The sequence below is a fragment of the Corythoichthys intestinalis genome, chromosome 15, assembly GCF_030265065.1.
Source record: "Corythoichthys intestinalis isolate RoL2023-P3 chromosome 15, ASM3026506v1, whole genome shotgun sequence".
NCBI classification, from domain to species: domain Eukaryota; kingdom Metazoa; phylum Chordata; class Actinopteri; order Syngnathiformes; family Syngnathidae; genus Corythoichthys; species Corythoichthys intestinalis.
This window is the reverse complement of record NC_080409.1, coordinates 12863340-12884889: the sequence shown is the minus strand read 5'-3', so window position 1 is coordinate 12884889 and position 21550 is coordinate 12863340. Positions and strand designations below refer to the sequence as shown.

The following is a 21550-nucleotide window of genomic DNA, read 5'->3' as shown; positions in this document are numbered from 1 at the left end:
AGGAACGTTTGTCGAGGTGTTCGTACGTGGAGGTGCCACCGTATAACTTTATAGTCAATGGTGCATATACTTTGAAATCGCTTTAACATCATTCTACTGCATACTTTAGATTTTTTTTTTCCAACATCCAGCCTGATTCATTGCCACGTTCTTTCGGTTTGTCAGGAAGCGTACTTTGTAAATCTGTCAAAATTCTGCGATTATTTCAGTGGAGAAAATCGACAAGAAATAAAACCAGAATGGAAAATGTTCAGTCACAAGTGTGCAATATTCAGGTCAAATGATGATGCGATTCTTCCTTTCACAGGTGGAAACAAATACAATGCTGCTAACAAAACAAAGCAAAACAATCCACAGCCGTCAGTCATTACTTGTGATGTACATAAGTGGCGTGGCTTAGCTAAAATGAAACAAGTATTCCCGTCACACCTTGAATGATTGCATGAATAGTGTGGGATCAGAGAAGATTGGTGTGGAAGAACGAGGAATGTTGCAGAATAAAAAAATAGAGTGAGAGGTTAACACAGTTGAAACAAAAATAGGGACGACTGAACCAACAAATAACAAGAAACGAAACTGAGAGCTGGTGGTATTTTTTTTCAGTTTTTTTTCCCCCTCGCACCACATTGCAACTCGACCACAAAAGGACAAGACCAACACTTTTGAAAAAAATATCATGCCCTCAATTCTATGCCTTTTGCATCTCAATGCAAAGGTGAGAACGCTCAGTAATGTGCAAGTTATATCAACATCTACAAAACGTTGAATTTAAAATAATTAAAGCAGAGTACATGCAGGTTGAGGTTCTTGGAGTGCAAGTGTACGCAGGCTGACGCTCATGTAGTGCAAGTACACGTAGGTGCACGTACTTGTAGTGCAAGTACACGCAGGTACACGTACTTGTAGTGCAAGTACACGCAAGTACACGCACTATTAGTGCAAGTACACGCACTTGCAGTGCAAGTACACGCAGGTACACGTCCTTGTTGAACAAGTACACATAAAGACATATACAGTACTTTTAGTACAGTTACAGGCATACAGGCAAGAACACATACTTGTAGTACTAGTACACATACGTGCATGGACTTGTAGTATAGGTCCACATATGTACAAGTTATTGTAGAACAAGTACATGCATTTGTAGTACAAGTACAGGCAAGAACACAAACCTGTAGTAGTAGAACACATAAGTACACGTACTTGTAGTACAAGTACACAGAAGTACACGTATTTGTAGTAAAGGTTCATATGTAGGGTATTAACATTCCTGTAGTACAAGTACAAACAGTTACATGTACTTGTAGTAAGCCTGCACAATATATAGTTTGAACATCGCCATCGCAATTTGCGCATGCGCAATAGTCACATCGGAGGACGTGCAGTTGTTTTTGTTTCATTTTTTTTTTTACATGTAAACTTTTGTATTACTTCATAAAAGCAGCAGGTGAGCAGATCCTGCATTCCTTTAATATACAGCAAGCCTGGATTAAACGGCATTATATAAATTAGGGATGTCCCAGATCCGATCACGTGATCTGAAATCGGGTCAATCGCATCATCAGAGGATCGGAATCGGGTGAAAAGGATCAGGTTTTTAAATTAAAAATATATTCATGTTTTTCTGCTTCATGATCGTACACCGCCACAGCCCCTCACGATCCCTCCTGCTAAGCAGTGCGACCAGACTGTTTTTCTCGGTCACCGGTGCAGTTGGCGTTTGGTATTAAACATTAACGATGATTGACACGTTTGTAGCTTTGATCTGACCAGAGAAGCCTCAGGGGTAGTTTACATGGCGACTTTGCGACACAAAGACGCAATGACTGAATTGCGGACTCGCCTTGCGTGCATATGGTGTCGGCGAAGACAAAAAATTCTGAATCCTACCTCCAAAGTGGAAGAATCCGATTGCGGGGGGTTGAGCGGGACTTCCTCGGCATGCATATCAAAGGCTCCTGCGGCGCGAGACCGCGTCGTTAACGTCAGCACTCGTACACGTCACATTGGGCGCGCGCAGCGGTGCTACTAAACATTAAAAACAGCAAATATGGCAGAATGTTGGCTTTAATTTACTGTTTTAATAATATTTTTAAATCAAATATGTTGAACGTTTCAGTTTCTGTGCCTTTTTGAACAAAAGAAAAATGACATTGCTTCGAGTGGGCGGGCATATTTTTTTTCCGGGCTGAGGGAGCTTGGTGGGGTCAAAGTGCATCATTCTCTTGCCCAGTAAATCTGCACTGCCCCCTAGGGCCTGCCATGAATACTACATCGTTTTCATGCGGAATCGCGACATTGTTCAAATGGAGACGCAAATGCAACTGAAAATGAAAATTTGACATTTTTCGTACTCTTGGAGAGTCACCATGTAAACGGCCCCTCAGGAACTCTACAGTCGAAGGCACAAATAGGTTAATCATCGTTAAACTTGCAGCCCAGTTGGAAGTATGCTGTCCAGGGATTCCCCTATATTCAACAGATTGTGGCGCACCGCCACACTAAAATGAAAGCCGCCACGCCTGGCAAATGAGATGTATTTTATTTATTTATTTAAATAAATAAAAAAATTTTAAGGCCGCTTCAAACTAGCGGCAGCCGAGTGGGAGGAGTTCAGCGGACACCTATTCATTGTGTATTGTAGCCTAATGTTCGTAACTATGCAGGCCCCCCCTTAAGAGACGCAAGGGGAACGAGTAGGAAGAATGGGAGAACGAGCGAGATAGCGAGAGATAGCGGTCGCATGTCGTAGCAGCCCGCTGTTATTTTGTTATTGTTTTTCTTTATTATTGTTACCACAATAAAGTGGGTAAGCAAATACAGACTTCTCTCCTTCTTCCTTCTCGGCGAAAGTGAGCGGTGGACGGCCGTCTTGGACGGAAAGCAAACTTTGACTAACTTGCGCTGAGAGACTGCGGAGAGGCGGGGCCCAAAATAAAGCCTTGCTCTATTTTCAGAGCGTTGGTCACAGTAAACGATTTATCAGTTCAAGCAGAGTAAAATGATACATATTCACGGTACAAGAACGTCGTTTCTTGTTCCATCGATTGGTAAGAAAAGGCTGTTTGTACGAGTGACGTGTGGGCGCTCCCGTCAGGGGGGACATTTCACGTGGAGTGGCTATTTTTCGGCACAACACCGGCGCGCCAACTTCAGACAATTACGGCTGACGAAACTTTGATAAATGCGCCCCCCCACCCAAATTTCGCGAGCTCTGGGACACTCGAAAAATGACTCTCATACCTCTCCTTGCTAAGTTAATGGTACCTCGACGTGCCTTTGTGTGGAAATTTAGTTTACGAACAACGGGGAAAAAACTATTCACCTTCTCACCGAATCAAGTAAAACTCTTTACACGGCTATTAGAATTCCCCCAGTGCTCTAAATGGGTCAGTTGACAGAAGGACTGTTATTGTTGTGGTAATGTAGTACTTATGAGGGTCAAATAAAAGGAAAAAGGAGGACTACGACGGTGGTCTGCAACCCGCGGCTCTCGGGCCGCATGCGGCTCTTTAGCGATGCTTCGGAGCTTTTTTTTTTTTTTTTTAAATGGAAAAAGATGGGGGAGGGAAATATATTTTTTTGTTTTAATAGGATTTCTAGGAGGACAAACATGACACAAACATTCTTTCAATTCATTAATATTGTAATGAAGTTAAACTTGTGGTGGCATAGTACAACAGAGTAGTCACGTGGTGCGTCATTCTCTATAGGATCCACTGCAGGGAAAATAAACATTTAATCATGAAGGCTAATTACGTATTTCTAGCCAACTTAGTCATTTCTATAGTTGGCTAATATAGCTAGTATCGATAATTATAAGGCTTGTACAAGGCTTTTAATTTTTTGTGGCTCCAGACATACTGTATCAGTTTTTTGTTTTGTTTTTTTTGGGGGTCAAATATGGCTCTTTCATCAGTTTGGGTTGCCAACCCTGAGTCACTACGAGATGTAAGTCGTACTATTGCCACGAGAAAAAGTCGCATTAGTAAATCGGGTAACGTAGCTGTAATCAGCTACGCATTTTACATACATGTACTGTAGCTGAGAGGTACAACATTAGCCTGGCTAATGAAATATTTCAAATATATCTTTGTTATGGTTCTTCTTGGGGGAAAAAAATGAAGAAAAAAAAATTTGCTGTGGCACGACATGGTGAGGCTGTCCGACTCCGATGCAGCCCACCACCACAGCTTCAAAAAATCCTAGGGGAAACACTGCTGTCCCAACTCATTGTGTAAGTGAGAGGCTGTTCTCGGCAGCGTGAGCATGGACTCACTCAATTAAGCACTTAATAAAGACAAGCAGGGAGATTCAGAGCCATTCAAGTTATCCGGTGAAAATTCTTGTAGTTTTAATATTGCAATATAATATCGCAAACCCCCCAAAAATCGCAATGATAGTTTTTTCCAATATCATTCAGGCCTAACTTGCAGTACAAGTACACTTAAGGACATGTACTTCTTGTACAAGTATAGGCAAACAGGCAAGAACACATGCTTGCAGTACTAGTACACATACAAGCATGTACTTGTAGTACAGGTCCACATATGTACATGGCGGAAAACACAGACAAGACTGAAAAAGCAGTTTCTGTTCTTGCACTCCTCTTTAAAAGAAACTGCTGTATTTTAAGCCAAAACAACTATTATGTTTGATAGAACAATATGTACTGTATATACGCTGCCATAGCAGATTCATTGCGCATTAAGCCCCTGAACTATCTTTAATTTGTCCGTTTTCCCTGGAAATAAATTTATCGCGTTAACAGGAGGTAATTATTTTTTTAAATTAATCACGTTAAAATATTTGAGGCAATTGACGCATGCACGGAATGACCCGTTCATGCATTGCCTCAAACAGTTTACAATGACATCGTTTTAGCACTTTGAGAGCGAAAAGGCAGAGAAATGCCAGTGGACACAGGCGTTCATTGGACCGCGCCTTTTATTGGTTTAAACTTTGGCAAATCTTTCACAACAAATATAAGTTAGGGCTGGGCGATATGGCCTTAAACATGTATCACGATAAATTGAGCAGATTTATCTCGATAACGATAAATGACGATAAATTCGCCCAAGCGGACTGTTATATACCGTATTTTTCGGACTATAAGTCGCGTTTTTTTTCATATTTTGGCTGGGGGTGCGACTTATACTCAGGAGCGACTTATGTGTGGAATTATTAACACATTATGATATAATTTCACATGTTATTTTGGTGTTTTGCAGTGACACTGATGGTTGTTAGCATGTTCTTATGCTATAGTTATCTGAATAACTCTTTATAGCTATGGCCACGTTCGCGTTCTGCCTTTGGCAGTGCATGTTCAATTGTATTATTGACTTTTTTATCTTGAAATGGATGCATTTAGTTTGAGGCGCTTTCATGCCCACGTGAGGGCGCACTCGCACTTGTTTACGTGGAGAAGAGTGCTCACACGCCAGAAGAAGACGGACAGCTACGTAGCTCTGAGTGAGTGGGCGAGTTACAGCGAGAGAGAATAGACGGCTGCAAGCCTACTTTCATTGTTTATGCTTTAAAATCATCTCTACAGAGGCAACGCCTGCGTGTATCATCTTTTCTGTTGTTGTTGTGTGTTTTCCACCCGCGATCGGACACTTAGAGCCAGTTGTGTGGTTGTTTGAACGATGTGCTAATGATAGCGAACGTATGCTAACCTGTTACTTATTACTAATAGTACCTAATTATCATTTATTTACGTTGATCCGAACCTGTTTTCTATCGAGGACCAAATTGATTCAGCAAATTATACGGACGTCCAGCATTGTCTTTTGGGAGTTCGCTGTACAGCCAGGACCGAGCTGTAGCGTAGGACAGTATATTCACATTTCGTTGTTCATGCACTGTACACTGTATATTTATTTAGCATGTTGTTCTCTATTGTATTTTTATATTAAATTGCCTTTCAAGATGACATGTCTGTTCTATGTGTTGGATTTTATCAAGTAAATTTCCCCCCAAAATTCGACTTATACTCCGGTGCGACTTGTATATGTTTTTTTTCTCTTCGTTGGGCATTTTATGGCTGGATCGACTTATACTCAGGAGCGACTTGTAGTCCGAAAAATACGGTAATTTGAAAATCTGAATCAATGCATGAAATACAGATTAACTATTTCTTGTTGATTTACCAGCATTCAATTTGATATACTGTATTTAACAATTGTACATGCAGTCTAAACATTAAGTTTATAAAAATGTATTGTAAGCAATAAGAATTCAAGTATGAACATTTATAACAGCGTGTATGACTTGAACAATGTACATTGTCAAAATCAATATGCCTGTGCAAACATGTAATTGTAACACAAATGACTTGCAGCTTGAACAGTACACTTCAAAAAGACAACTTATTGTTAATGGCTGCTGTGATATAATTATTAAATACAAGTGTTTACTTTATGGTTTAAGGTTTTTTTTCCCCCCAGTGCATTTTTTAATAAATGCACGCACAAAAAAAATAGCTGGGGCCATTTCTCGGTCATTATAAGTTTCGCCGTTGGATTGTACTTTATGCGGAATTCTTTACCATCACAAAAGCTATCAGAGGAGTCACACACAGACAGATACAAAATAACGCCACATAGTAATTGCTAGATGCAGTCCGTTTCGACAAGGTTAGAGCCTCTATCCGACTCCATAACGTTCATTTGTAGCGTTAGCCGCTAGCTAGCGTTAGCCTGGCTATCAGTAGAAAGCACTGAAAGCACCATCTCCGGAAATCGTGAGAACAAAGGAGGACATCGGGTGAAAGCCCGTCTGGATGCCACCAAGAGTCTACTAAATGTCGGTTGAAAGTTTGGTGAACCTCCCTTAAGCCACACTCCATCACGTTTTGCTTGTAGCGTTAGCTGCTAGCGTTAGCTTACCGGGCTTTTGTTTGATTGGCTTCCTGATGATCACGTGACTCCCTACGTAAGCACATTGACTGCTTTCTTAAAGGGGAATGAACATAGACGAACAACAGAATCAAAGCGGGATGAAAAGACTATATTTTCTTGTTTTATTGATTTACCGAATTTACCGACATGGTCAAAATTACGTCGGTCATCGTTAAGAATTTCGGTGACGGTAAATTTTCGGTTTACCGCCCTGCTCTAATATAAGTACAGTGGTACCTCTACATACGAAGTTAATCCGTTCCAGGACCTTGTTTGTAAGTCGAAATGGTCGTATGTCGAGCAGGATTTTCCCATAGGAATACATTATAATCCCATTAATTCGTTCCACAGCCCAAAAACCTGCACTAAATCCTTAAAAAATACTGCTGGTGCTATTACAAATGGCAATTACACGTAGCAAAACAAATAAATTATGAATCAAAATTGGAATAATATAATAAAAAGAATAATAATAATTCCTGTAATAGTGTAACGAATCGGGTTCTAATAAGGCGGACGTTTTTTTCTGTACCTGAACGCACCACTGACGTGCCTGGACCGGTGAGCTTGAGTTTCACTTTCACTTTGAATGTTCTCTTGAGAACACCGTCAATTGCGGCAGACAGCAGGCGTTTTGTGTTGAATAAGTTGTGAAAGAAATGATGACAACGTGGCGAAGCTGGCGATTTCTTTAGAGATGTTACCACAATAAGAATTGTCAGCTTAACTTATAAAGACTGGCGAACGATGGTCGGAGGAGGACCGTGGAGATGTATTGTTGAGCCATTTCACGGATGCCCACCCCACGCTCATATTTTTCTGTCATTTGCATCTTCATTTAGAAGGTAAGCGTCAACTTTTTCCTTGTTTCACCACCTGTACCAACCTTTTCTGAAACCTGTGTTGATTTGTCACACAAGAAAATCCGCCGTGCATTCGTCTGCGGTGCTGCCATTGTCGTCGTATTTCGAGCATGTCGTCGGATGTAGAAACAAATGGCGAGTCAAATTTTACGTCGGATGTCGAAAAGCTCGTGTGTCGAAGCGATCGTATGTAGAGGTACCACTGTATTGTGGCGAACGACGTGGGGAAGAATGAAAGGAGACGATCTTTTCTTGACACGCCTAATTGAACACAATGCAGAACATACTGTATACGATTTGCAGCCACTACTGACGATCATGGTTGCCCAATTTCCCATCATGCATTTGGGCAGAGCAGGAGATGATCTTTTTCTTAAAACACTTAATAGAACACAACGCAGAACATACTGTATACCATTTGCAGCCACCACTGACAGTCATGGTTGTCCAACGTCCCATCATGCATTTGGGCGGAACAGTTAAGTCGATACAGTATCATTTAGTGAAAGCACAACAAAAATTATATTCCTCTCTCCAAAAAAAAATGTTACAAAAAGAAAAGCACTCAATGCAAAGAAAACTGGCATTCCCCATCAAAATAGATATGCAAAATACACATAAAACTTACTCAGACTTTGCCTTGGCTACATCTGTAATTAATTTAAAACTTGCCATTGACACCTTGAGGTGTATTTCAAATTTTCAATCACTACCTTACGTAGTTAAAGACACTGTGGAAGAACGGCAGGGAGCCCATGTGACGTCCCGCTCGGCGACGTCAACAATGGTGAGCTATTAGTTTATTTTTTGACTGAAAATTTTACAAAGTTTATTAAAACGAAAACATTAAGAGGGGTTTTAATATACAATTACTATAACTTGTACTCAAATTTATCTTTTAAGAACTACAAGTCTTTCTATCCGTGGATCCCTTTAACAGAAAGAATGTTAATAATGTTAATGCCATCTTGTGGATTTATTGTTATAATAAACAAATACAGTACTTATGTACAGTATGTTGAATGTTTATGTTCGTATTGTGGCTTATCTTTCCATTCCAACAATAATTTACAGAAAAATATGGCATATTTTGGAGATGGTTTGAATTGCATTTAATTACGATTAATTTTTAAGCTGTGATTAACTCGATTAAAAATTTTAATCGTTTGACAGCTCTAGTAGAAAATCTCAACCACTGCTTGATGTCTTCGATTTCTGCATCGCGACCCTTGTTATATTACCATGTTACACCCATAAAATCCCCACAAAATCCAGCTGTGGCCATTCACATCTGTGTCTTGACACTTGATGATACATGCTACATGGAGTTTTTGGATCGAAACAAGGTAGTTTTGAAATTTGGTCAAATAGAGCGGAACTTCCAAGTCACCTGAGTGTTTTCCGCCACATGTTCTTGTAGAGCAAGTACACACATAAGTATATGTACTTGTACTACAAGTAGGGCAAGAACACATACTTGAAGTAGTAGAATACATAAAATCACACACTTGTAATACAAGTACCATCATTTTTGCCCTATAAGACGTACCTGACTATAAGCCGCACCCTTCAAATTTGGCACGAAAACGGCATTTGTTCATAGATAAGCCACAGTGGACTACAGGTATAAGCCGCAGCTGTCCTCACTGTATTATGGGATATTTACACCAAAAGATAATAACCAGTAACACTTTATTTGATGGCTGCATCATACGACTGTCATAAGACCAAATGAACCAACATGAAGCCTTGAACCAATTGGCTGCAAAGCTTCATTGCTTCAAAAACTTTCATTTGGCCATCACTGCATCCTTGGGGGAGATGGTCGACCTTTGCTGCCCCCTACTATCAACACTGTTGTCGTCCATCATGCCTCCTAGCATGCATTGCAGCGCTACAGATGTAAATAACAAATCAAAATCCATGTTCTATGCTAATTATGTCTTCAAGTTACTGTTGCTGTTTTTTCAGTAATTGCTAGTTATGGTATTTGGTAACACTTTCACAGTGGCGCCATAAGACTGTCATTAGACAATCATAATCATGACATGACACCGTCAAGAGCATTAATGAATGCTTATAACAGATGTCATTTATTGTTATCCGGCAAATTATCTCACTTTTGAATTGATGTAAAAGATCCGAGCTGGACATAAATGGAGTTGGTACATGATTTGCTGGATGATACTTAATTACATCTGTCATAAGCATTCAGTAATGCCCATGACAGTGTCATGTCGTAATTATGACAGTGTTATGAAAGTTTTATGATGCCGCTGTCAAATAAAGTGTTACTTATTAACCCAAGTAAACCAACAAATAAGCCGCACTGGACTATAAGCCGCAGCATTCAAAATGAAGGAAAAAAGTAGCGTCTTATAGTCCGAAGATTACGGTACACAAAAGTACAAGTACTTGTAGTAGTTAAAGTTCAAATACTGTATATTTACATTTTTATAGTACAAGTACACACAAGTACATGTTCTTGTTGTACACGTACAAGTAGTACAGTTTCACATATGCACACGTTCTTGGAGTAAAAATACTCGCAAGTAGACATTCTTGTAGTACGAGTATACGCAGGTCAATGTACTTGTAATATAGTGAATGTAGTAAAGGTACACATAAGTACATGTAAGTAATACAGTATGTGTGACTCATGCACATTTTTCTCTGGGTGATCAAATTTTGTATAATTGTATAAAAAATAACAAAATAATAACTATTATATGAATAAATAAAGTGGTGGCTGCACATATTTTGCCATGGGGAATAAATTTGATACATTTACCATGCCGCTTATCCTCACAGGGCTAATACATTTTAAAAATAATTTTAAATAAAATTACAACTTTATACATACATTCCAAAAATAAGAATCATAAATAAGTAAGTTTTTAATAAGTTTGGCCCATGCTTAATTTGCCCTGGAAATGTGTTCATGTGGACTTAGCCATAGCACAAGCTAATTCTAACTTTTGGTGTTTTTCTTTGACCCTATAAAGGGTTAACCAATCCATTTTTCAATACAGCTGTCTAACAGCAAAGGTAACAAAAGTTGACAAACAGGTTAGCACATGGAGCACAGCTTTAATATTGTGCTTTAAGTACACATCTCTCTACTGATATTTTGAAATATTTAACTTTGAAAACATAGCTGGCTAACTCTAACTCATTGTCTGACAGTGATGGCGCTAGACATCCGATCCATTGGAACTAGGAGGTTTGGTGGCGAATGAACTTACCGGCATCCTTCTCTAGTTCCAATGGAACGGACGACTACTAGTGATGAACTTATTTGCAGAAGGATGATCGGACGCCACATGATTGTACAGTACGTCTATCATCAGCAACTACAGTATAATATAAATTTCATTATGTATATTGTTACTGTAGCAATTCTTGTTTACACGGCATGCATAGCTAGCGACGGCTTAACATGTTCAATTAGCTTTTGGGGTTAGCATTTTCAAAGCAAATATTTCAACGTACCAGGTTAAGTATTCATGCTGTCCTGACGTTGACCTCCATTTCAGCACCGAGCACAAACACACACTGAGACTGAAGAATGCTAGAGAAAACAATGGTGCGTTCTAAGGCGGAGTCTCACGCACAATTTGGAATGCTGTCACTTTAATACTAGCATAACAGCAAGAATACATTTTAGATGCTAACCTAGCCCCAACCCTTGAGTAATGTAGCCTCTAGTCCAGGGGTGCCCAAGTCCAGTCCTTGAGAGCCCCTATCCAGCTTGTTTTCCATGTCTCCCTCCTTGAACACACCTGAATCAAATGATCAGCTCATCAGCAAGCTCTGCAGGAGCCTGATAATGATCCTGATTATTTGAGTCAGGTGTGTTGGAGGAGGGAGAAATGGAAAACAAGCTGGATAGGGGCTCTCGAGGACTGGACTTGGGCACCCCTGCTCTAGTCTATTTTGTTAGCATAATCATCCTTTATCATGATTGATTTTTACTATATTTAAAAAGTCTTAAAGAATAAAATGGCAATAGCAATATTGTATGAAATTTGTATTTAAAAAAAAAAAAAAAAAATTCTTCAGTTTTTAAATTTTTATTGGTCACTTCCTGTTGATTTGGGGTAACTTCCTGTTGGTTTTGGGGACACACGGGTCATTTCCTGTGAAATTTGGGTAACTACCGCAAATTATGGGACATTCTGGGCCATTTCCTGTGAATTTTGGATAATTTGTTGTTTTGCTAGGTTTCCTGTTGATTTTTTTTGGTCACTTCCTATTGGTTTTGGGGCACTTCCTGTTGATTTTGGGTCACTGCCTGTTGAGTTTGGATCACTACTAATAATTATGGGACATTCTGGGTCACATCCTGTGAATTTTGGACAATTTCCTGTTGATTTTTCCAGGTCACCTCCTGTTCATTGGCAACTTCCGGGTGATTTTTTTGGGTCACTTCTTCTTGGTTTTTGGGCACTTACTGGTCACTTCCCATTGGTTTTGGGGCATGCACGGTGCAATTCCTGTTGATTTTGGATCATTTCCGCTACTTTTTGGGAAATTCTGGGTCACTTCCTTTGAATTTTGGATTATTTCCTGTTGTTTTTTCTAGGTCATTTCCTGTTCATTGGCCACTTACAAGTGATTTTTTTGTCACTTCCTTTTGGTTTTGGGGCACTCACTGGTCACTTCCTATTGAGATTGGGTCACTTCCAGTAAATTTTGGGGCATTCTGGGTCACTTCCTTCCTGTTGATTTTGGGTCACTTCCTATTGGTTTTGGGGCACCTGCCTGTTGAGTTTGGATCACTTCCGCTACTTTTTGGGAAATTCTGGGTCACTTCCTGTGAATTTTGGATAATTTCCTGTTGATTTTTCCAGGTCACTTCCTGTTCATTGGCAACTTCTCGGTGAATTTTTTGCTCATTCCTATTGGTTTTGGGGCACTTACTGATCACTTCCGATTGAGATTAGATCACTTCCAATATATTTTGGGGCATTCTGGGTCACAGCCTGTTGTTGTTGTTTTTTTAATCACTTCCCATAGTTTTTGGGGACTTACAGGTCACTTCCTTTAGTTTAGACCCCCGTCTGTTAATTTTTGAGCCAATCAAGAATTTAGGGCCAATCATTTTTTTTTTTTGCAGGTCCAAGGTGAGAATCAAAAGGAATCGGCTGAGCCTTAACCACACCCTCGCATGTTTTTTTTGGTGTACAACAGTAAATCAGTGACCCTCAACAGACGCATAAAAAGCAACAATAGAGTGATTTGCGAGTATGTGAGTAGTTCTTGAGGCTAGCGCGGTTCTGTGCAGGGCGTGGACTCAAGTTTCCCGTCCAACAATAGAAGTGTGGTACCTCCCCTAAACCGAGGTGGAGTTCACATTCCTACTCAGCGGCCCATTTGGGACTTTTACTTCCTCCTCCTTCCAAGAAGCAAAGTCATATAAACAGAAATGACCTGAAGCTTTTAACTCATTGGCTGCCACTGACATTGCTAGACGTCCAATCCATTTAAAGTGGGAGGGCAGCCTCCCACTTTAAATGGATTGGAAATCCACTGGTGATGAACTCATTTCAATTGAGGGCAAGTAAAGGCCTTACATCGCCCAAACCAATATGGCCGCCCTGAGGTGACGTTCCCATCAAAGTCAATGCAACGAAATTGAAACTGAAGTCCAACCTAGCCTATTTCGCAACACATTTTTGAAAAAAAAAAAAAAACTTTTATCAGTGCCAAAGCATCTGCTATTTACTCCTTGTCTGTCATTGACGGCGATGACGTCCAATCCATTTAAAGCAACACCATTAACTTTTCAGTTTTGGTCGATTTTAGCGATGCTGGTGGACAAAAGCGGTTGTGTTTTGGTTTAAGGAAGTCTGCGTTTCCCAAGAGGACCAGCGCTGCATTTCCCATGAGTACCAGCGCACACCTGCAGTGTCTTAAAATCATCAATCAATCAAAAATCAATCTCTCGGTCGCCTGCAGATGGATTAAACAACATTTGTTTCCAGCGGCTGTGTGAAGGACGAATAGTAATAAGGTAATGAATCCAGTTGTGGCTAAACAATAGCATTGACGGGTAGCAACCTGTGGCTTAGTGTGGCTAGCCCCGCCACCAAACCGGAACTCCTCAGCACTGATGAGTTTGGTTGGGGGGGGGGGGGGGGGGGTGTCACGCCAGTGAGTGAAAGCCAATGTTCATTCTGTATATCCAGGTGGCCTTCCTTTTTTTCCTCCCCACAAAAAACTTTTTGTCTCTTGTTGCTCTGCCATCTTTGCAGAATTTGTGCAAAAGCATATGCATCCACTTCCGTCTTTATAATGAATGGGAAAAGGGGTAAGTGACGTATGCTGTAAAGCAGTCAGTACATTTGTAGTTCTTTTTGTGTGGCAGGGTTCCTGCCACCTTCCTCAAAGTGAATTAGTGCCGGTGAAAGCAATACAGACTCCCTCAAGATATAAAAGAGGTGTCCTTCAACTAGTTGTGCGTCATGATATCACAAATGTCATGGAAATATTTTTTAAAGTTTTTACCTAGTGTTGCTTTAAAGTATAAAGGATGGTACTGGACGTCTACTTTAGTTAAATTATTTTCAGTTGACAGTGGTAGCATGAAGACTTTTTTTGCCTCTACAAACATGGCCTCCGGCTGGCGTCCATGTTGGTAGGGGTGAAGTTACCTTCAAAGTCATTGGAACTCATTTCAATTGATGGCAGAGGAACAAAAAGACCTTTCTTTGCCCATATCAACATGGCCTTCGGGTGGCGTCCACGTTGGAAGGGATGACGTTCTTATCAAAGTCAATGCATTTAAATTAAAATCAAGTCATAACTAGCAACAAAGATTATTTCATCAATGTCAAACCATCTGCTATTTACCCATTTAACAATTCACGTCCAATCCATTTGAAGTGGGAAAGGTGGCTGCCACCAATGTTTCCTCTAAGATGTGCGCGTGTGCAATCGCGCACTGCTTGCACGTACTCAGCGCACAAGAAAATCGATGCAACACACAAAATAAAATTCAACAGAATCATATTGTAGCATCACTAGGACCACTGAACCACAGTAATGCGTCATGTTACCCCTACCTACAGTACATCTGGGCGGCCATGTTGGTAGGCGCGTCATTCCCATCGAAGTCAATGCATTGACATTCAAATGAAGTCATAACTAGTTTATTTTGCATCCAAAGATTATTTTATCAATGTCAAAGCATCTGCTATTACACAGTGACTGCCATTGATGGCGCTAGACTTTCAGTCTATTTGAAATGGCGAGGCTGGCAGCAAATGAACGCACATTCATTCTAGTGATAAACTTAAATTCAGAGCAGAAACCTGATTGGACATGACCATATCTGTAGTCCAGGGGACTGTGGGACAAGGAAGGGCTTGTCATTTCCTGTTTATGCCAGACAGGGAAGCAGCAACACATGCCAACTCGTTGGCTGCCACTGATAGCGACCAATCCGTTTGGACTGGCAGGGGCAGATAAACATATGTTGATTTAGTGGCATCTTCCTGTTGATTTCCACCCCCCAGTTTTTCTTCATTTTCATGTTTTGTGGTGGAACCATAGACTTCACTATCAGCTGAAGAGACACGGGGCCGATTTGTAGGGGGCCTATTTTAAAAAACTTAAAATTCAAATATTTTCAGATCCATCAAATCAAATCAGGCACCCCCTTAGGCATATATGAGTCTCCATGAGCAGCGGCATCAAAAAATTCAAAGTCGTTCCACAATAAAATCTTAATTATTTTCTATATAAATATAGCAAAACTTAAAATGCCTATAAAATTCTCCGATTTTACGCTTGATGCAAAAAAAAAATCCCCAAATGCAGAGATAATCACCTATATTTTCAGGATCAAAAGCAAAATTTAACATGTTTTTGACAGAAATAGCAACTTAAGTGTCATGTGTAGAGATACAAAATCAAACATGGCAGTCGTCACGAAACAAAGAGCTTTTTATGTTGAAAATTATTGTAAATAAATGCTTAAATCACGGAATTTCTATAGATATGAAGGTAAAACAGTCTAGATTCTTGGTAAAAAAAGCAAAACAAAAAACGGACAGTTATTGTTCATTTTACGTTAATATTTCAAGCCAAAGTGACAGTATTGTGTAATCCAACATGGCGGCCGTAACGAAACAGAGCTTTTTAACTTGACAATTCTTGTAAAAAATGCTTAAATCACGCAATTTCTATAGATATGAATGTAAAACAGCCTAGATTCTTGGTTAAAAGCAAAAAACGGGAGGCTATCGTTCATTTTATGTGAATATTTCAAGCCAAAGTTACGGTATTGTGTAATCCAACATGGTGCCGTCTTGAAAGAAAGACCTTTTTAAGTTGAAAAATTCTTGTAAAAAAATGCTGAAATTGCATAATTTATATACATATGAACATAAAACAGTCTAGATTATTGATTAAAAGCAAAAAACGGGCAGTTATAATTCATTTTACGTAAATATTTCAAGCCAAAGTTACACTAATTTTAGCCATTGATTTTTTTACACAATGTTTCAAAGTGCATGCATGGTACTATTTAATATAATAATTACATTAAATCCTTAACCAAATCACTCTAGAGCAGGGGTAGCCAACTCCGGTCCTCGAGGGCCCCTATCCAGCTTGTTTTCCATGTCTCCCTCCTTAAAAACACCTGAATCAAATAATCAGCTCATCGGTAAGCTCTGAAGGAGCCTGATAACGATCCTGATTATTTGAGTCGGGTGTGTTAGAGTAGGGAGACATGGAAAACAAGCTGGATAGGGGCCCTCGAGGACCGGATTTGGCTACCCCTGCTCCAGAAACACACTTGCCTGCTTGTATGCAGTAAAACTTTCTTCCTGTTTTAACTGAAATCCGGCGTTGGAACGCAGCGTGTGTTTATCACAGTAGAAGCCAACTCAACGTTCCGCCTGTTTTGGCCCCCTACGGGAAGGCGTGGCGCAATGTCTGTGGGAGCTGTCATGTCAACTTATGGTGGAGTTTGTAGTGGAATGAACGTTCATTCGCTATCAACCCTCCAACTTCAAATGGATTGGACGTCTACAAATTACAATCTCTTACATTTTTTGTTTTTATTTTCAGGTTTTCACATTGTCTGTGGTTCTTCAAGTTTGTTTATTATTTATTGTTGTTTTTGTGTTTTTTTCGCTGAGTGGGTCGTAGATTTTTTTCCCCAGTGGTGCAGTTTTTCCAATTTTTTTTTTTTTTTCGCTTCTTGTGTTTAGTTAGTTTTTCATGTTTTCTGCAGTTTTTCAATTTTTGGGTGGGTTATTTTTGTTTGTTTTCACTGAGGTGATGTGAGGAGGCAGTTATGCAAGGTGTTTTTTTCCCCAATTATTTTTTTCAGTTATTTGATGGAAGTTCTCTGGAAATGCTTAAGATACCAGTATTAACTCATTGGCTGTCATGGACGTTTACCCCTGATAAAGTAATTTCAATTCACAGCAAAAAGATGATTGCACGCCACATGACTGGACGTCTATTATCGTCAATAGGACTTAAAGCGGTAAATATTTGTGGCTTTCCTTACCAGGCGCATCTACCTGAAAAGTACAACCTAAAAAGATGTTTTCCTCTGCAAAAACTACATAGAAATTGGAATCAAATGGTAATCTTTTTGAATCTTCTCATAGTTTGTTTTGATAATCCGTTCGGAATTAGGACAGGGGAATCCGGCGTAATCCCACCCAGCGTCAACAACAACCCGCAAAACAAACGAGTGTGCGTTCTAGAAGCTTCGAAACGAGGCGCGAGTGAGGGTGTGTCGATGCAGCAGCGGTACTTTATTTCTCCATCCTTCCAGCCATTCTGAAATGTGGATGAGAGAAACCGTGCTGCTTTCACGGACCCCGGGAGAAAAGAGACTGCAAGCGTTACGTACTGGTTTTTGACGCCGCGGCTCTCGTGGAAGATCTTCCTGAGCTGGATGAGCGCCTGGCCCAGGAAGACGTCGAGGCCGATGTGCGCGCGGTGCATGACGGTGAGGACGAGCTCCGGGTCCCGGGCGCCGTCCGACTCCATGACGCCGGGTTGCAGCTCGAAACAGCACTCCTCGCGCCACTCGGGCTCGGTGGTCTTCTCCACCACGCGGGTGGAGTACTTCTCCTTGGCTAGCTGGATGACGGTGTATACGTCGCTGGTGCCGTGCTTGCCCTTGCTCCGAAGACCCCGGCCTCGGAGCACCGTCACCTGGACGTGCGTGGGCATCCATGGCTGCTGCTCCATGCGGAGTCCGGCCCGGCAGGGGTTAGGGTGGTTGCTCGGCTGGTCGCGTCCCCACCCCCGCCCCCCACCACTCCTCGGGTCCCGAAAGCTTCACATGGACCGTTGGAGTGGGCTTCGCTTCGCTTCTCGGCCTCTCTGCGGGCAGCAACGTCACGCCTCCTCCATCCTCACTCCCTCCTCTCACAGCACTTCCGGGTCCTGCAACATCAGCACGTGCACTTCACAGATAGAATATACCAATATACAACAGATGCCAAAAGCGCGCTCTGAGCCAATTTGGACTGTCGTTCTCGCTTGTCGGCCATTTTGAGTCAGTGCCATTCGAGAAACTGCGTTCTAGTCTGCTTTCTAGGTCTGAAAGCTGCGGCTTCAGAACCAAGTGTGGCTCTTTCATCCTTCTACTGTGGCTCTCTGTGACTTTGGAAGTTTACGCTGCCCGTCCAATCATCTTTCTGCTGTGACTTTAAATTAACAGGAAGTGATCTCAAATGTCCCAAAATCAAGGGCGTAGGTTTGGTCTCAAAATTGGTAGGGACGATATAACAGCAAAATCTGTATGTACACTTTTTGTTTGGGATGGGACATTAATAAAACAGAAAAGATTGGGTGAACGGGGGTCAGGGCTACATTTCTCATGAATACGAACCTAATTAATAATTGATTAATTATTATGCTAAATCAGGGGTGCTCAGTGCGTCGATCACGATCGACCAGTCAATTACAACGCTAGTGTGGGTAACTCGCCCCCCCCAAAAAATGTTTTTCATGTAATAATTTATTATGATTACCATATTTTTCGGACTATAAGTCTGACCAACCACGAAAAGGGAAAAAAACATATAAATTGCATTTTGGGGGGAAATTTACTTGGTAAAATCCAACACATAGAATAGATATGTCATCTTGAAAGGTGATTTTAAGATAAAAATACAATAGAGAACAACATGCTGAATAAGTGTACAGTATGATAAAGTTACATGATGCATGAACAACGAAATGCAAACGTGGCCGGTATGTTAACGTAACATAGCTATGAAGAGTTATTCATATAACTTTAGCATAAAGAACATGCTAACAAGTTTACCAAACCATCAGTGTCACTCCAAAACACCAAAATAACATGTGAAATGATATAATAATATGTTAATAATTTCACACATAAGCCGCTCCACAATATAAGTCGCACCCCCAGCCAAACTATGAAAAAAACTGCGACCTATAGTCCGAAAAATACGGTATGTTGTGTGTATATGGTGTTGTGTGAGCAGCATATGAGGTTATGTAGCACCCCCCCCCCCCAAGCAGCTTCTTGCTCATGTTTTTCTAGTTCTATATAGTTTCCAGCTGAGTTCACCAACTGTTGAAGGAGATAGTACCTTTTCTCGTAGGCACCGTCTAACTGTTTGAATTATTCTAACACACTTAATATAATCAATCAGGGAATAGTATCGTTTCTCGTATTTACCGGTTTACTGTTTGTATTACTCTAACACACCCAATATAAAATAAATAGCACATATACCATAGTTTAAGGAAAACAAGCAGAATATAGGGCATAAAAGATACATGACGCCTTCTTATCATGGAAGCCCAATGTGTGCGTCATGCATCTAACTGAGCAAGGTTGACGCTGACAAGCCTACATCTGCACCACCAACTCTCGCAATCAGCTCTCCTGGACAGTCCAGAAGGAAATGGCAGGACACCCTGTTCCAACACAAGGAAAACCGGAGAACGACCGATATCCAACTGATAACACGACTGATAAGACTCCAAGAGCCCCTTTGATGCTGAGGTGGCAAAATCCACAACTCTTGTTGCCCTGACAACAGTAACTCCCGAATCCTCCTGTCCAATCCACAAGAAGACAATAATCCCAAACACACCCTTCTTCCTGCCCACGGCCCGCCCCGTGAGAGCCTTCAAAAGACTGAATGTTTAACTAAGCGTTGTTATTTTTCTCGGGAACCTTTTGTTGACGTGTGATGGGGTGTCTTTGCGTCCTCGCCTGAGTCTGTGTCTGTTTTCCCTTTCTGTTTGATCGCTGTCGACCCGAATAAATTGTCAACTTGTTCTCGGTGAGCCTTCTTCCAGATTTCAAAATGGAGTCAGTACAAAGGGTTAAGTTGACAGTAAATTACTTGCAGTGGCTGCTACTGGCCGAAAAAAAAAAAAAAAACTTCTAATATCCCTCCTTTTCGAAGGGGGTGAAGGAGGCGGCATGTTTTTTGACATGTATTTCTGTTGGGGCTATGTGAGTGTGAGCGTGCGTGTGTGCGTTGGGGGTGGGTGAAGCCATCAGCCAATGAAACATACGTTTTAGGGGGAAGAAATTAACTGGCATATTCAGCAAGTGAAAAGGGGTAAATGTAGGTTTAAACATAATGAAAATACTTCACTTAAAAATGGTAGAGTCAATTCTATCCATGCAACATATGGGAAGACAACCTAATTGACCTATATAACTGAACTCATTATATCATGCATATAAGGTTGCTTAAAAGTTGGTGGGGACAAAATGAGCATCCTGAAAAGTTTCTAGTGTTATGAACTTATGACCCTACCGTCCCTATGCAAACCTACGCCCTTGCCCAAAAATCAACAGAAAGTGATGGATGGATGGATGGATGGATGGATGGATGGATGGATGGATGGATGGATGGATGGATGGATGGATGGATGGATGGATGGATGGATGGATGGATGGATGGATGGATGGATGGATGGATGGAGTGTATTGGTATTTGTATTCATATTTGTATGCATATTGTTACCAATTTGTACTTTCTGGTAATGATGGTGCTCTCACCTCCAAACCGTGGTAGGGTCTAGTGGACCGGCGATTCTTGTGGCTCGTTCGCCGCCCCTCTGTCTGGTTGTCCTTTGAGTGGACGCCAAGGTGTATAAAAACACTTGGACACAACGGATGGCTCTTTCAGTGGAGACTTTTTTTTTTTTTTTTTAACAAAACAAAACTTTGGGGAACATCCTGTCACTCAACACGGTGCTCCCGCGCAACTTCCCCAACATCTGCCTTCTCTCCGTCTTTTTCTCTGCCCTTCTTCTGTGCTAACTTTGTAATGCGGTCAGATTGAAAAAGAACAGCGCCCCCTTGGGGATGTCGGTAACAATATGTATTGTATTTAAGGGTATAACAGTTAGGTACACGCAGTAAGACGGCAAATACATTTGAGTGTATATACTTAATTATATATCCATGTCTAAGTTAGTCCTTCTTTACTCCATGTGGTGGTAGCGGTAACGTGCCTTAACCAACAACTAAGATTACGGGGAAAAGAAGACAAATTAAAACAGACGAAGATGTTATCATTGATCAATACTAGGATAGTTATGGCAAATGTACAAAGAGGGAACCATCAAATGCAGTATTACTAACACTTTTGGGAGTGAATTTTATATTTTCAAATCAGGATATGTTTATTTTGCTGTAGCCCTAGGCAGAAGTCATTGAAAAACTGAATGAGTATTTATTTTTGCGCTATTTCAAGGGATGCCTTTTCCGGTTTTGTAATTTTTTGCTGATAGTATTTTTAACCA

General features: G+C 40.8%; 1 protein-coding gene across 4 annotated transcripts in view; it reads right to left on the bottom strand.

Annotated features, from left to right (window-relative positions):
* rab11fip5a (RAB11 family interacting protein 5a (class I)) overlaps positions 1-18182 on the bottom strand; it is a 54797-nt gene extending 36615 nt beyond the window's left edge. Inside the window, exon 1 of one of the 4 annotated variants that reach the window (XM_057859324.1) lies at positions 17649-18182. In XM_057859324.1, the coding sequence (XP_057715307.1) occupies positions 17649-17992 (344 nt within the window). In that variant the 5' untranslated portion in view covers positions 17993-18182. Of the gene's footprint in view, positions 1-1890; positions 2371-11260; positions 11398-14835; positions 15107-17648 lie in introns of those variants that run through there. The other 3 variants (XM_057859325.1, XM_057859327.1, XM_057859326.1) reach the window with 3 other exon arrangements.
* Between the last annotated feature and the right edge of the window lie 3368 nt (positions 18183-21550).